Genomic DNA, 14182 nt, shown 5'->3' on the forward strand with positions numbered 1-14182 from the left:
CCATACTACTAAACTGCTTAACAAATTGTGGGCGTAAATAAATGTCCGTATAGCACCGAAAAGCTGGCGTCCGGCCAAATGCTTCGGCTGTCATCTGAAACCCTGGTGATTATTGCGCATGCGCGATATAATATCGATATGATATCGCCCAGCCCTAATTCCACTGGTTGTCAGTAATCCCCTCTGTCCCAGGTGCCACTGGTAGGTAGGCTGACCAGTAGGTCTTGTTCTCTTTTAAGATCCTTTATGACATACAGATACCTTGTGTGAGTGACACGTACTCGTCAGACCTCCCCGATGCGCATGTGCGATGTAATATCGATATGATATCGCCCAGCCCTAAGTGGAATTCAAATGACGGCCCAAAAAGAGGGTCCCCTCAGTAAAGACTGATTAATGGTTGTGTGTAGAATCAACACAGTACCCTGATGCACACTTACCCAGAAATGTAACTGCATGTCACGGCAACACAGATCGCACACAAGTATAAACGCTCACAACAGCGGAAGCCACTCGCATAGGCCACGGTGTAAACTCTGCGGAGAGCCTACGAACAACCATAAATCAGGCGTAAGCGTAGTAACACAAACATTTCCAATACCCTCGAAGGCATCAAGCTCCAAGGCACCGCACTCTGTCATTATGAGGCACGTGGTACAAGCCCCAAAGTTCCATTAAAGCCTCCAGCTGGAAGAACTATCTCGACCTGGTGAGGTGGGTGCTTATCAGATGCCAATGACAATTCCAAGAGGAAAAAATGAAAATGATTAATGAAAGCATATAAAAACAGCTACCAATTATCTCATTATTCTGTCATTGCCATGACAAACTCGCACCGTGACCCAAATCACCTGCATGAGAAATTCCTTTTGGCTGGATACAGGACGCCTGCCATTTATTGGATGGTGCTGTGATCAATCTGCAAATTCCGCTTTTCAGATGAACTTTTTTTGATGTTCATCACTTTAAGAATGACTGCGGGGGGCACAGAACATTACCAAATCCCAGGTTTCGGGTAAATAAGCTCTTAGCTTTTTTCTGTTAACCCTTCTCCGCAATGGAGGCAGCCCATCGATTACGGCGGGGTAATGAATTAAAGGCTGATGGGAGGGGAATCCAGCGCGGAGACTCGACTTTGCTCATTACAGGTAAGGTGACCAGAGAACCCCAATAAACATCAAGCAGCCAAGAGGACGGCGCAGGATGACAGTGAGGTGTTATGGGGCGGATTAACAGGCGCGGGGGTGAGAAACACGCCCTCAGAAGTGCGGGACGCTTGGGCTGTGCTTTACAGCCCGCCGGCGATGCGTGTATCGATTGAGCACCTTCGTCTAAGGTCGGCAATCGCGCTTCTGCTGTGACGATGCCGAAACGCTGCATCGTGAAAAGAGGTGGAAGGCTTTACAGGCTATAAACATTTAAAGACGGAAATGAGATACGGCGGAGTGCTCATCACCCCCACGCAGAGGCGGCTGGCGTCCCCCCCTTCCCATCATCAGGAGCCATACTGCAGGCCCTTGGCTGCACTGCACCCCCCCCCCCCCCCCTTCCCGGGACCCCCGGCTCTCTGGCCCTCAGCCGGGACCGTTCCCCGCTCTTCCTGGGGAGGCAGATGTTCAGCAATCTCCCTGAGAGGTGATCCGTGTCTCCCAGCTCAGCCTTAATGGGATTGTTTCTGCTGCACCTTCAGGAGAACGACCCTCTGTTTGATGGCATCCTGGCGAACGGGGGGGGGCTTCACACCCAGGACGCTCTGCTTCAAACCACCGTGCTTCATTCAAACGGCACTTCAGGTCTCATCTGCACACATGTGATAATCCACCATCTATCTGCATATATACCACAGCTGTACAGCTTTAACTGGAATAAAATGGATCATTCATTTTGGACACACTTTACAGTTTTGCTCACAATACCAGTGACCTGCATATACATGTACGGCTTACTTGTGTAAATATACACTTATTTACTCTTAGACTTTCTGCACTGCCACCTGTCCTTTTACTGCTAGTTGTGCACTTTTCATGGACATTAATGATTATTGTTTAATGAATATTGTTTCATGTCTACTGTCTCTTTACATTTATGTACCCTGTTTTATAGTCCTGGAGCTAAGTGCGTATGTTACAAAACTTTGATTGATTTATTGATTGACTGATTGATTGACCGAGGATTTGCGCTTCGCAGGCGTGACGCTCTGAATGGACGACTGCAGGCAGTTCACAGCCACCTTGGGGCAGGACGTCACCACCTGGGATCCCGGGAACAATGAGGGGCGGGGCAGGGTGACAATGGCACTGTTTGTTTCTGAGGAGGATGACGAGAGAGATCCTCACACCTGCGGGGCCATGAAGCTGCTCTTATCAGCTGCTCCATCATGTAGGACAAAGGCATCGAGTGACACCTCCTTCAGAGAGGAGCAAACGCTCATTTGTTTTCTTCTAGGGCTTTTGGGCTGACTGGCATCTTCTGGAAGCGATGGTGTCACCATAATGCAAAGCAAATATCTTTCTAGGGCTCCTAACATCACCTACCGATTTTTTTACTGTAATTATGTTTAATTTCTCATGCTTAAATATGTGTTATAAAGTCTAGAAGCTCCTTTTTAAATCACCCACGGCTCATGACATCTCACTGGAGGGCAAAGGACTCCTTGATGTGACTTCAGTAATTCAGGTTTTAGGTGTCCCTGGGTGTCTAGATGTCCTGGAGATGAAGGGGGTGTGGTCTGGGGGAATCTCCTCATGACTAAATGTCTGGAGGGCAGCAGGGGACAGTGAGAAAGGACAGGTCAAGTGTCCTGCTCCCACCACGGCAATTTCAATTAGGGTCTGAGCCCCAGCAGGCATTTATGATCATGACCTCATGTTTCACGAGTGGCCCACAAAAACCCAGTCCCGCAATCCCAGTTCATTGAGCGCCCCCAAGCCCCATGCCCACTAAAAGTAAAAACTACAGTAAAAATACAAGCATTATTACTGAAAACATCATTAAATGCATCACCAACGTGACAGTGTCCTGTCAGCTTTCCAGTCAGGGTGACATCAGTACTTGTCTGGGAAGATAAGAAACATCCAGCCAAATTTATCTAGCCAAAAAAATAAAAGCTTCTCACCTGCACGTGACCAGAAGATTAGTCACAGTGAGAAGTGTTTAAAGGCTTTCGATCATGTGATCTCAGCCATGTTTATGTCATATGAGCAGCGATCATCAACACCGCAGGGAGTTTATAAAAGCTCCATCAGCCACCTGCTCAAACTCCAAGCAATTACGGTTCCGTAAACATCGAAAGTCACAAATACAAATGGTCAAAACAGCAATCTAGGGCCACATCTGCCCTAGGGCAATAAGTTGAGTCGGGAGGAGGCCGAGGTCAGAGGTCGGAGGTCAGGGGGGCACTGCTAATGAGCTTCACTCAGCGAGGAGGCCCGTGACCTAGAGAACCACACCGGTGGCTTAGGTTCCCGGAAAGAGCATCTCCGGACGCGCACAGCCTACTTACCACTTCCTCGTCGGACAGCTCGCGGCCCTGGATGCTGCTGCTGTCCCGTACGGCCAGCTGGTGGCGCCGTCCCTTCGTGTGGCTGAAGAGGTGAACCTCGGAGGTGATCTGAAAAAGCAGCGGAAGACGCTCACACTCACAAGCCGCCCGTGAAATTCCGCCCTCACCCGCGCTGCGCTTCTCCTTCTGCCTGGGAAGTTCAGCTCCTCCACCTCAAGCGGAAGGTACCGTCCCAGGCGGGAGACACCCATCTTGGTCTCTGCTAGCGTCTCTCAGCCCCAGAGCCCCAGCAGGAGCGCGGCGATTTACCCAGCAAACAGACGAACCAGCAGGTCATGTGATGAAATCCCAGAGAAGAGACAGAAGCGCGCCAGAGCGGGAAGAGCGCAAGGCCAGAATCACAATGACCAGCATGGTGTGATTAATCAGAGTGCCGCACTGACCTGCAGGGGGCCGCGGTGTCGCGAGAGCCAAGGTCAGCTGACACTTTCAACAAGATTTGATTGTGCCTCTGGAACCCAGCTGAGTACTTTTAATCTCACAGTGGCCCAAAGATCCACCATGGAGCCTGATTCTCGCCGCTCCGGACGCAGGCATGACGCAGAGGGGTCTGCTGCAGATTTGCAGCCTGTCACCCCCCACCATGTAAAAGACGAGGACCAGCTCTCCATCTAAAGATTGAGAATTCTGCCTAATAAAGGCAGTTAGATACTCCACTGGTAACCGTGTCCTGGACCGCCATAAAGGGAGGGAAAGTTAGGCCGATTGCTGACATAATAGGATTGGTCTGGGTGGGGGGCACAATAGGATATACCTGCATAGGGTCTAAAATCTCTAGCGCCACCTGTGGTTACGTCACAGCATCAAAACCACACCGAGGCAAGAAACGGCACCTTCTGGCAAATGCAAGACCGCAAGGTGACCCGAGTGACATCATCAGCGTGAAAGGTGACAGGGGGATTAAGCAAGCCAAGCATGCCGACCTTTCACCTAGCATGCTAGTGTTATGGAAATTGCTAGAGAGCATAAATGAACAAAATGTATTTCTCAAATGTCACTTTCCTCCTGAACAAACTCGCTCACAGTCACTCTAAGGCAGTTCTCCTTAGAGTGGACCCAGACGGTCCACGTTTTTGTTCCCTCCCAGACGGTCCACGTTTTTGCTCCCTCCCAGACAGTCCACGTTTTTGCTCCCTGCCAGACGGTCCACGTTTTTGCTCCCTCCCAGTGCCCGGTAGGTCTCTGGGTCACTGCTCTAAGGAATCACAGGCTTGTGTCGCTGTCATGTACCTCTGCTCGCGACAACCTTAATGGCTGATACTTATACATGTATTTTGTGAATGCTCTTTAATGTCTCTGCCATACAACTTCCTAACACACTAGTATTCTGAACAGACATTGCATAGCAGCTGTTCTACATGGTCTTTACCAGAGCTGTACATTTTTTGCACATTATTTTTAATCTAGTTAGATTTCATTACATATTCTGTCTTGTAAAAGTAGATAATAAATATGTAAAGTTATATCCTTTATTATAATTATTTCTACTCGAAATGAAAAATTAACAGGATCAGTGAAGCTCTGTCTTATCTTATCCATTTTGTATTATTATTTATTTTGTGCTACTGTGTGTCTCAGCAGGAGGAGCAGACGATACCAGAACCCTGTGGAATGCTGTGGAAATCACATGACTGTAGATGTACATAAACATAAAGCACTGCATGTGAACCCCCCTCCCTCGCCCGAGAGACGCACCAGCACGTTGCAGAGTGAGCACTGCTTCTTGCGCTCGTAAGGCGTCAGCTTGGGAGCGTAGTCGGTGCTGGCGTGCCGCCCACTGCTCAGCTCCGCCGCCTTCTCCTTCCTCTGCTCGATCTGCTCCATGTGCCTGCGGCTGCTCTCGTCGTGCTGTAGGGGGCAGCGGCGGGGCGACAGGCTCAGGGGGGCTGCACTCGGCAGCGCGGCGGCAGCGGCCATTATCAGCGGCCCGCTCACCTTCATCTGGATCTTCTTCTGCAGCTCCTCCATGGCCTCCTGCTGGGCGGCGCTCAGGGCCGCCAGACGCTCCTCCCGGTCCCTGCAGCACGGACACACGGCGCACGTCTACGGGCCGCACTGATGTCACACAGCTATTGGCCTGCCCCTTCCCCCTCCGGCTCCCCCACCTGGCCCGCTCGCGCGCCGCGTCCTCCCTCGCCCGCTCCTTCTCCTGCCGCTGCTGCTCAATGCGAGCCTCCTGCTCACGCCGCCGCATCAGGAGCTCCTCCACCCGTGCCTGCCGCTCCGCCTCCAGGGCTCGCTTGCGCTCCTGCAGGACAGGGGATGCAATTACAGCGACGTTCATTTAGCTTTTATCCAACGTGACGGACGTTTTTGAGAAAGCACAGTTATCCATCCTCAAGGGACCAACATCAGCATTACCCTGCTGACTCTGAGATTTGAACCTGCATACTTCACCCATCTGTGGCCCCTGCTCACCCCCACCCACCCCTGTTAGCACCCCGCCACGTTCCGGCCGTACCTGGACGGCCTCGTCCCGGGCCTGCTTCTCCTCCTGCCTCCTCTGGCGCTCCTCCTGTAGCTCGTTGAGGCGCTGCTCATACTCGTTGAGCTTGGCCAGCACGTCGTGCCTCTTGTTCTGGGCCTCCAGGGTGTTGATGAAGGCGATCTCATTCACCTGCGGGGGAAGCCGCGCATCACGCGATGGGAAACAGGCCGATGGTGCCTCCATGCCGTGGTCGTGGTACATAAAGCATGCGGCATACTGGTCCAGTGGGTGGCGACATTGCTGCTGTATTTGGGAGTTCAGATCCCAGACCTGCTCCATGGGTGTGGAGTCTGCCTGCTCTCCAAGTGTGATATGAGTTTCCTCTTGTAGTCAAAAGAGGTGAACTAGCATCATGGTGTGTGTGTGTGTGTGTGTGTGTGTGTGTGGTTGGTCCGCCATTTACTGTCCCATGCTTGCTTTGATTGGCTCCCGCGCCCCGTACCAGATAGGCAGTTAAAAGACAAACATTAAATTATTACAAAAGACATATTGTTGAAATACAGTGAATGTGGACCAGGGCCATCGGCTCGACGTCAGAGAGATGACACCAGGGAATCCAGTCACAGGACAGGTCCAGCGCGGCGCCTGTTCCGATCCCGTGACCCTCCTGGCCGGGGGGCCCCGCCTCACCTTGGCTTCCTCCTCCTGGGCCTTCTTCACGATGGCCTGCAGCTGCAGCTCCCGCTTGAACTCAGCGTGCAGAAGCTTCTCTTCCATCATCTTGCGTCTCTGGTCCAGCAACTCCTCTTTCCACTTCCTGACGTCCTTCTCCTGGGCCGCAGAGGGACAGGGATCAGATGGCGATCGCCGGCTCCTTACCGACCACGCTCTGACATCCCCAACTGTGCAGGTCACTAAACCCATCCAACACCCCCCTGTATCGGATCCATCCACACAAACACTTTGTGGATTTTTTTATGCAGATAATACGACCATTTATTCGAAAAGTTTCTTCTTTCCAGGACCTACAGAGCAAAAACAAACTAAAAGACTCCCAAACCAAACAGCATTTCCAGCCAATCGCACTGAACAAGCTCTGTGTTCAGACCATCGTGGCCCGAAAGTGCATTCCCTCCTCCCACCAGACGGGGACGCTCACCCGCTCAAGCAGCTTCTGCAGCTTGTGGCTCTTCTCCTCCCGCAGCTTCTCCCGGAGCTGCTGTGCCTTCAGCTGCTTCTCCTCGTGCTTCCGCTTGGACTCCGCGATGGTCCTGCCAGCAAGAAAGGAGAAGATGGCTTCCAACTAACATTAGGGGGTGCTCTCCTACTGGTTACTTACCACTTTCATGGAGCCTAAACCAAGCCACCATCTTCCCTTTACCAGCTACTGAGTACCTTGTGGTCTCAAAAGGTCTGCAAAACGTTCTGATTTTGTGTTTGATCCTCAATGTCCTGGCTAAAGGAACGCAAACGAAGGGCCCATAAAACCCGCCACGCTGGCCCCTCGGGCTCCTTGGGCCCCCACCTCTTGCGTGACGGGGACGACAGTTTCTCATGCATGTGGATCCCATGGCCGGGGGGGCGAGCCGGCTCCTCCTCCACAATGTCCCCCCACGAGGTGCTCTGACGCCATGGCTCACGGGCTGCCGAGAGAGAGACTCGCATGAAGGACAGGGTGGAAAGCGAAAGAATGAAAGAGAGAGAAGATCGCAAAACCAATGACTCAGACGCAGTTAGAACTGAAAGGTAGTTGTGGTTACGCTGGGCAGCTTAGCGATTGGTTGCTTATGGGATGTGACAGTCCGGCACCTTCGTAGTCAGCTAACATTTCGGTCCAGTCCAGGCTGAGTCCACAGCCCCCGATGCCAGTCTGGAGGAGGGGGAGGAAGACGAGGAAGATGAGCGGGAAAGCATGACTGCCCTACACCTTAGATACCATAAGTCACCTCTTCTTTTAAAGAGAAGGTACCACCCTTAATACAAGCCAATCAGATGGAAAATGGAAAGACAATTAATAATTAACATTATAAATAATTTACCGTTAAATAAATGCAGCATTTTTAATTGGAAAATTCATAGTGACTCATGGCTAAGTATTAGCACGTCACTGCATGCCGAACGTCAGTGATCGCGACCCCCCCATCCTGCTGGGCTTACGGAGAAGTCATTCTCGTTGTCGGCCTCCAGGTCGATGTGCTCTGCCTGGATCTCGCGGTTCAGCTGTTCCTCCTCGGCAATTGCGCTGGCGATGGCTTCCTCGTTGGCCTTCTCCAAGCGGTCGGCTAGCTCCTCCTTCTTGGCCAGGACCTCGGCCATGGACTGCGGCTGCAATATGGGACATGCCTCACGCTCGCGTCATTCACTACGGTGACCCCACGGGTCTCATCGCTGTTAGTCTGAACAGTCCATGCTACTCGGTAAAACAAAACCATAAACCACAAACCACACTCGACACTACAGACCAAATGCACTTCTTAACCACGAGGAACACACAAGCCATCATGCGGGACTCTAGTGATGAAGAGATGGTGAAGAAGAACGGTATCCTGGGTGAGTCACAGCACCCCCTGCAGGCCACTTGCTGATAGTGCAATTCTAATGACAGGCTCACAGTTCACTGGTGGGGGCACCCTATAAACATGGCTGACGGGGAGCGAAATGGTGCTCTCCCTCGCTTGCTCTATCAACACCAGGAGGCCACACAGCCTAAACAGCGGCCACTTACTCGCTACGCCTGCCCACCCAGAGAGTCACCACCGGCCCCCACCACCCCCAAGACAAACGCCTAAGAGACAAGCTTCTGATCTGGGTCTCGATAGCGCTTCCCCCAAAGCCATTAAAAAGCCATTCGTCTTGATATTTTAAGCTGGCTGGCGTAAGAGGTCCAAGTGAAGCTGGTGGGGGGTGCCTTTAATTAACCCCTAAGCTCCACTAGTGGAAGGTACCACTCCAGACAGGGGGGCTGCTCACCTGTGCCGTGCTGAGATATTTGCCCAAATGTCCCTCGAATTAAGTTACACCTTAGTTTGCCTGTACAGCACCATGGTGTAGAAAAACAACAATAGACAGCAGTGACAACCACCGCCCCCCAAACCTCATCCAGACCAAACCCCTGCCACAAGGTCTCCTGTTACCCAGAGAAGATGGGCTGTTCCACACTGTGAAGGAACATCTCTGTCCACATTAACAGACTGAGGCAGCACAGCGGTTTGCTGGTGCTGGAGCACCATCTCGACCCTGCAGCCAAGCTACAGCAACTAAACAATCTCACTGTGTTTCAAACAAACTCTGTTTATCTTTATCCAAAAATAAACCTGCCCTGATGTGATGATTTCAAATTTTTATAACACTGATTGGTTCAGGCCACAATCAGAGATGGTTCACTCTGCTGTATCGTCACACAGGAAGACGTCATGAACCACCCTGCGTCGCCACGGTGACCCTGGCCCGTGATAGCTGATCCCATCCCACAGATCCAAACCAGCAGCACGGGAAGATTATTTTTATAAACCGGAACATTCCTAAAGTACACTTCCAAATATATTTCTAAAATTTAAGCCTATTTCAGGAAACAATCAATAGGAAAAATTCTTTTAAGAGATTGAATTTATGGTGAACAGATCTGAACTTGATATTTGGTTTTTAATATTCATAAACAGACAGATGCATGCCCCCATTAATGGGGGAGAGTATCTGATGCAGCAGGACAATGATGATAAATACGACACTAGATAAAAACAGAGACAGGCTGTCTCAATTCCACACGCGGCAGCAGCGTTAACGTCTGCAAACCTGAACCAGCCACTCTCAAACTTTTGCACAAGGGTCTATAAACCTGCTTTGTGAATGAGGGGCCCCCTTATGGCATGGGGCCCCCTTATAGTCCACTGCTCTATCCAGACAGCGCTGTACCTGCAGGTCCACTGGTAACCCCCCTAACAGAAATGGGTGGGAACAGCAGCCTGTAACAACGGTGGGGGGGGGGGGGGCGTAACCTCAGCCGAGCCATTGATCCACACAGCGCTGAGTCGGAGAACGAGAAACCTAAGTCCCCCCCCCCCCATTCTGAGCGTGCTCCCCTGTACTGCCACAGTAACCCATTGAGACGTGTACTCCCTGCAGACGGAGCCCCCCCCCCCGTCCCCATCTACGCCCCCCAGGACAGAGCAGCTGTCAGCCCGCCACCCCGGGGGACACGATGGGGGAGTCCGGTTGCTTGGCCTGGCCTCACCGCCGCCCCCACCGCCAGCAGTCACGCTGGCAAGGGGCCCTGATTTTCTGCTGAATTTGTTTAGGCTTTGAGGCCCCCGCGCCGCCCCCCCCCTCCCCCATCTCTCAGCACTCACAGTGGTCAGCTCTGCGGGATCCAGCATGCTCTCCGCTTTCACAGCCTCCGCCGCGGGGGTCTGTCCTGGAGCAGATGCTGTGGGGGCCGACGGCTCACCCCCCGCCCCCGCCGCGTCCATGCTGGGGGGGGCAGGGGCGGGGCCAGGGGCCACGCTGGGGGGAGCCTCGTCTTCCCGGGGCCCCGAGGCCCGCACGCTGTCACATGGGGGCTGCACCAACACAGGCGCCGGTTAAACACATGCACCCTGTGGGGGGGGGGGGGACCCAGGGGGTCGGCATGCGGGTACAGGGACACTTAAAGGCCCACGGTGTGCATCACATGTGAAGCAAATACCCACAAATACAACAGCACATACGGTCCCCCCTCCCCCAATATGCTCTGACCAACCCCACATTTGGGGGGGGGGGGGGGGTCATGCTAACGTTAGCAGCGAGCATCCACAGCATGCTGAACCATTACCGCGTTAGCGGCTGATAGCGGGTGAGTGACCTGCATGCCAAGCACCTGGGCGCCCTCTGCCTTCTCGTCGCCCCCCCTTTCTTCCTGGACTGGGGGGTCAATCGGTTTGACCGGTTCCGTCTGCTCCGGGTCCTGGCCCCCAGAGTTGTCCCGGTGCCGGTGGTTCTCCTTGTCGCTGTCGTCCCGGGGGGCACTGTGGACCAGGACGGGGCTGACCTTGGCCACCACGGCGGCGGAGCGCGGCCGGGCAGGACGCCCACGCTGCACCGTCTCCCAGCCCTCGGCGTCCTTCCCTGGAGAGAAGATTAACTCGGTAACGGCAGGGCCTTGAACTGCCCACCACGGCGGACGCACCAGGAAACATCAAGCTACAAATAAATGCGGCTCATTTACCATCAGCTGACCGTTAAACACACAAGCAGGCTAACTGGGGCTAATCAATCCGCATAACAGCCGGTCACATGACAGTCAAAGTAACAGTGATTACGGTACGTTAGGATCCGCTGTCATTAACCGTCAAGGATCTTCGGTCATATTCTTCAGAAGTCCTAACTAAGCTCCAACAGCACTGGAGGTGCCCAGCTCCAGCCACCAGGGGGTGACAGACTCCTGGCAGTGGGGACATTCACCTGGCTTCTCCACGGGCCGCGTCGGCAGGCTGGATCGGGGGGCTCCCTGGCTGGGGACTGTCAGCGACTGGGAGGACTTCACGCGGTCGGCCCAGCTGGGCCCAGTGTTGGGCAGGCGGACGGTGGCCAGTGTGGGTGGGGGCCCCCTGGGCGGGAGAAACGGAACCCAGTCAGAAGGAGGGATTCCTGACCAACACTAACGTGGAGACGAGGGAACAAGCCGTACTCCAGAACCCCAGAACTGAAACAAAACCGGGAAACAGGAACTGGAAGCCTGAAGTACTTCTAAAGGACCCCGATACCAGAGAAGACAGGGGAGGAGGCAGAGTGGGGTCCAGGGGGTTAGGCAGCTGTGCCTATGATGAGATGGTCGCTGATTCTGACCCAGCATTCTCTGCTGTAAAATGTCTACCTGACTAAGACATTAAATGACTAAGACATCGGCAACATTCAGCCAGGGTCTCTGTGAGGGTTTGCGGATTCACGGAGCCGCAGAAAGACGCGCGTGCTCATGGCCTCTTCAAAACCCAGTGTCTTGAGCGAGAGAAAATGGCCGGACAAGGCGGGTGAGCGGCCTGTGGAGTCGGGTTACAGAATGACACCCATACTGAACGTGCCACCAGTCCTGCGTATGAGGAAGCTGAGTCTGCGAAAATCACATTAAACACGTACTTTTCTTAGCGAACTGGGTGGGGGGCCCAGAAAGCCAGAAGGTGGGGGGGGGGGGAGATGATCCTACTGACCCAAAGTTAAGGGAACGGCGTGCGCTGGGAGACGGCAGCATGCGGTCGCTGGATGGGCTGGGAATCACGTGGCGTCCCGGGGACATCTTACGCACCTCCCAGGCCAGTGAGGTGGGTCTGCAGGGAGACGGACAGACAGACCAACACGTTACAGGGCTGTAGTGTGACAACGTCAGCATGCATCTGGTGACCTCACGCATCATGTGACCGCACACAGCTGTTCCCTTCAGTATACAATTTACTGCTCCTACTGGTAGGAGAAGCAAGTCGACCGCCGTTCAAACCAAGGGCCACTTAAGAGCCTTTTTATGCCTTAATCAATTTATCGTTCTTGTAGTTTTTCCGTTAAAAGGAAACAAAGTGTTGGAGTGCTCTGAATTACGGCCTGTTGCCATGACGACCGGCCGCGGGACTCCGAGGCGTGTGGCCCCACCTGTTCTGGGCGTCGGTCTTCTCCAGTTTCTCCTGAAGCTGGATCCAGTCGATCAGGGCTTTGAAGTCACGCACATAATTGTCCAACATCATGAGGACTTCCTGTAGAACAGGGTGAGAAGGTCAGGTCCAGAGAGGGGCAGCATCGCTGGACACCTCATTAACACAATATGACATGATATTTTAACTGTGGCTGTTTTTAATTAAGATCGTTACAGTTTTCACAAGGCTGGCTTCTTCATTCCATCTCCGGCTACCACATCCGCTTTGCTTCCATATCAGGTTGGACATTACGGCAAGCGAAAGGGGATTTGCTTATCTCTAAACACCAACCTGTTAGAAGTCAGGACAGGGGGCAGTGAAGGGGACGCTGCCCACCCCCTGCCCGTTCTCCCCACGAAAAGGAGCACAAAGGACGGGCCTGACTGCCCCGGGAGAGCAGCTCCCTGCTAATGGTTGTGGGTGGGTGGGGGGGATATTTGCGGACCCCTAGATGATCGGCCCGTAACCTGAGCCCCCAAGTCTGATGGGGAAACAGCAACGAGACAGACAGCTGGCATGAAGCTGGCACGCCCCCCCCCCCCCAGCCCGGCAAGGCCACACTCTGTTCAGCTGGGACAGGGAGAACAAAACGGCCTCAGTACAAGGCACCCCCGGACCAGGCTCCACCCACCGGCAAGTCTCCGCCTACAGCTGGAATTACCAATTAGTTTACCAATTGGCTGCAACAAATTCGATTGGTTGGTAATTAATTCTGGTCCCTGGCGCGTAGAGCAGGACTGATGGCGCCACCGTGCCGTCCCGCTGACACACTATCCCACAGCCGGGCTCACGGGGGCTCTGGACATCAATAGACCCCACGGCTCACCTCCGTTGGGGGGAGGGGGGCCTTCGACCGCCAGAGGAGGTGCTGACGACACAAAGACGACTCAGTGCTGCCGAGCGGCGTGACGGAGGGGGTGCGGTCACTGATACCCACCCACCCCCCCAATCTGAAGGTCACAGAGGGCGACGGGCAGATCGATGGCGGGGTAAAAATACCGTGGATTCGGTTCGTCTCCTTCAAATGCTCCCACGTGGGGGACAGCGTCTCCACGGTAACAGTCGCCAGGACGCGAGCTTGCGGGGATCCGGAAAAGCCACATGTTTTAAAAAGCCGCTTTTATATGGCGGGGATCGTAATGTAGAGCCCCCCCCCCCTGGGGACAGTAGTGGGGACACTGGGGCATGATTTATGGGGGCTGGCGGGGAGGGATAATGGGGAGTAAACCTCTACGGTGCTTTTAGTTAATAGACGAGTCAACTAGTGAAAGATGTGCGTGGGGCTGCTTACCGGGCGGGAGGGCGTGCGCTCATTTGGTAATGGGGGGGGGAGCAGAACACCCCAACAGAATGACCTCAACACCCAAAACAAAGTCCCCCCACCCAGGCCATGAGATCCCCATGGCCCTGAGGCCCAGCACAGGTAGGATGAGTACCCAGTGGGGGGGGGTGCTCCCTCCTAGGGGGTCAGATTGATAAACCAAGCTGTGGAAATGGCCTAACAATCAGACTTTATTACATGATCGCATCTAAACACAA

At 53.7% G+C, this 14182-nt stretch overlaps 1 protein-coding gene across 5 annotated transcripts in view; it reads right to left on the bottom strand.

The window, feature by feature from the left end:
• Positions 1–14182, bottom strand: part of scaper (S-phase cyclin A-associated protein in the ER) — a 66403-nt gene that overhangs the window by 40063 nt on the left and 12158 nt on the right. For 2 of the 5 annotated variants that reach the window (XM_072718176.1, XM_072718178.1), the window contains exons 5-19: positions 12603–12703; positions 12170–12286; positions 11427–11572; positions 10828–11090; positions 10337–10546; positions 8148–8315; positions 7800–7860; positions 7516–7633; positions 7150–7261; positions 6681–6821; positions 6024–6179; positions 5668–5810; positions 5498–5579; positions 5258–5410; positions 3503–3610 (exon numbers count right to left, since the gene is read on the bottom strand). In XM_072718176.1, coding sequence (XP_072574277.1) covers positions 3503–3610; positions 5258–5410; positions 5498–5579; positions 5668–5810; positions 6024–6179; positions 6681–6821; positions 7150–7261; positions 7516–7633; positions 7800–7860; positions 8148–8315; positions 10337–10546; positions 10828–11090; positions 11427–11572; positions 12170–12286; positions 12603–12703 — 2079 coding nt within the window. The remainder of the gene's footprint in view (positions 1–3502; positions 3611–5257; positions 5411–5497; positions 5580–5667; positions 5811–6023; positions 6180–6680; positions 6822–7149; positions 7262–7515; positions 7634–7799; positions 7861–8147; positions 8316–10336; positions 10547–10827; positions 11091–11426; positions 11573–12169; positions 12287–12602; positions 12704–14182) is intronic. The other 3 variants (XM_072718177.1, XM_072718180.1, XM_072718179.1) reach the window with 3 other exon arrangements.

This window comes from Paramormyrops kingsleyae, chromosome 11 (assembly GCF_048594095.1).
Source record: "Paramormyrops kingsleyae isolate MSU_618 chromosome 11, PKINGS_0.4, whole genome shotgun sequence".
Lineage (NCBI taxonomy): Eukaryota > Metazoa > Chordata > Actinopteri > Osteoglossiformes > Mormyridae > Paramormyrops > Paramormyrops kingsleyae.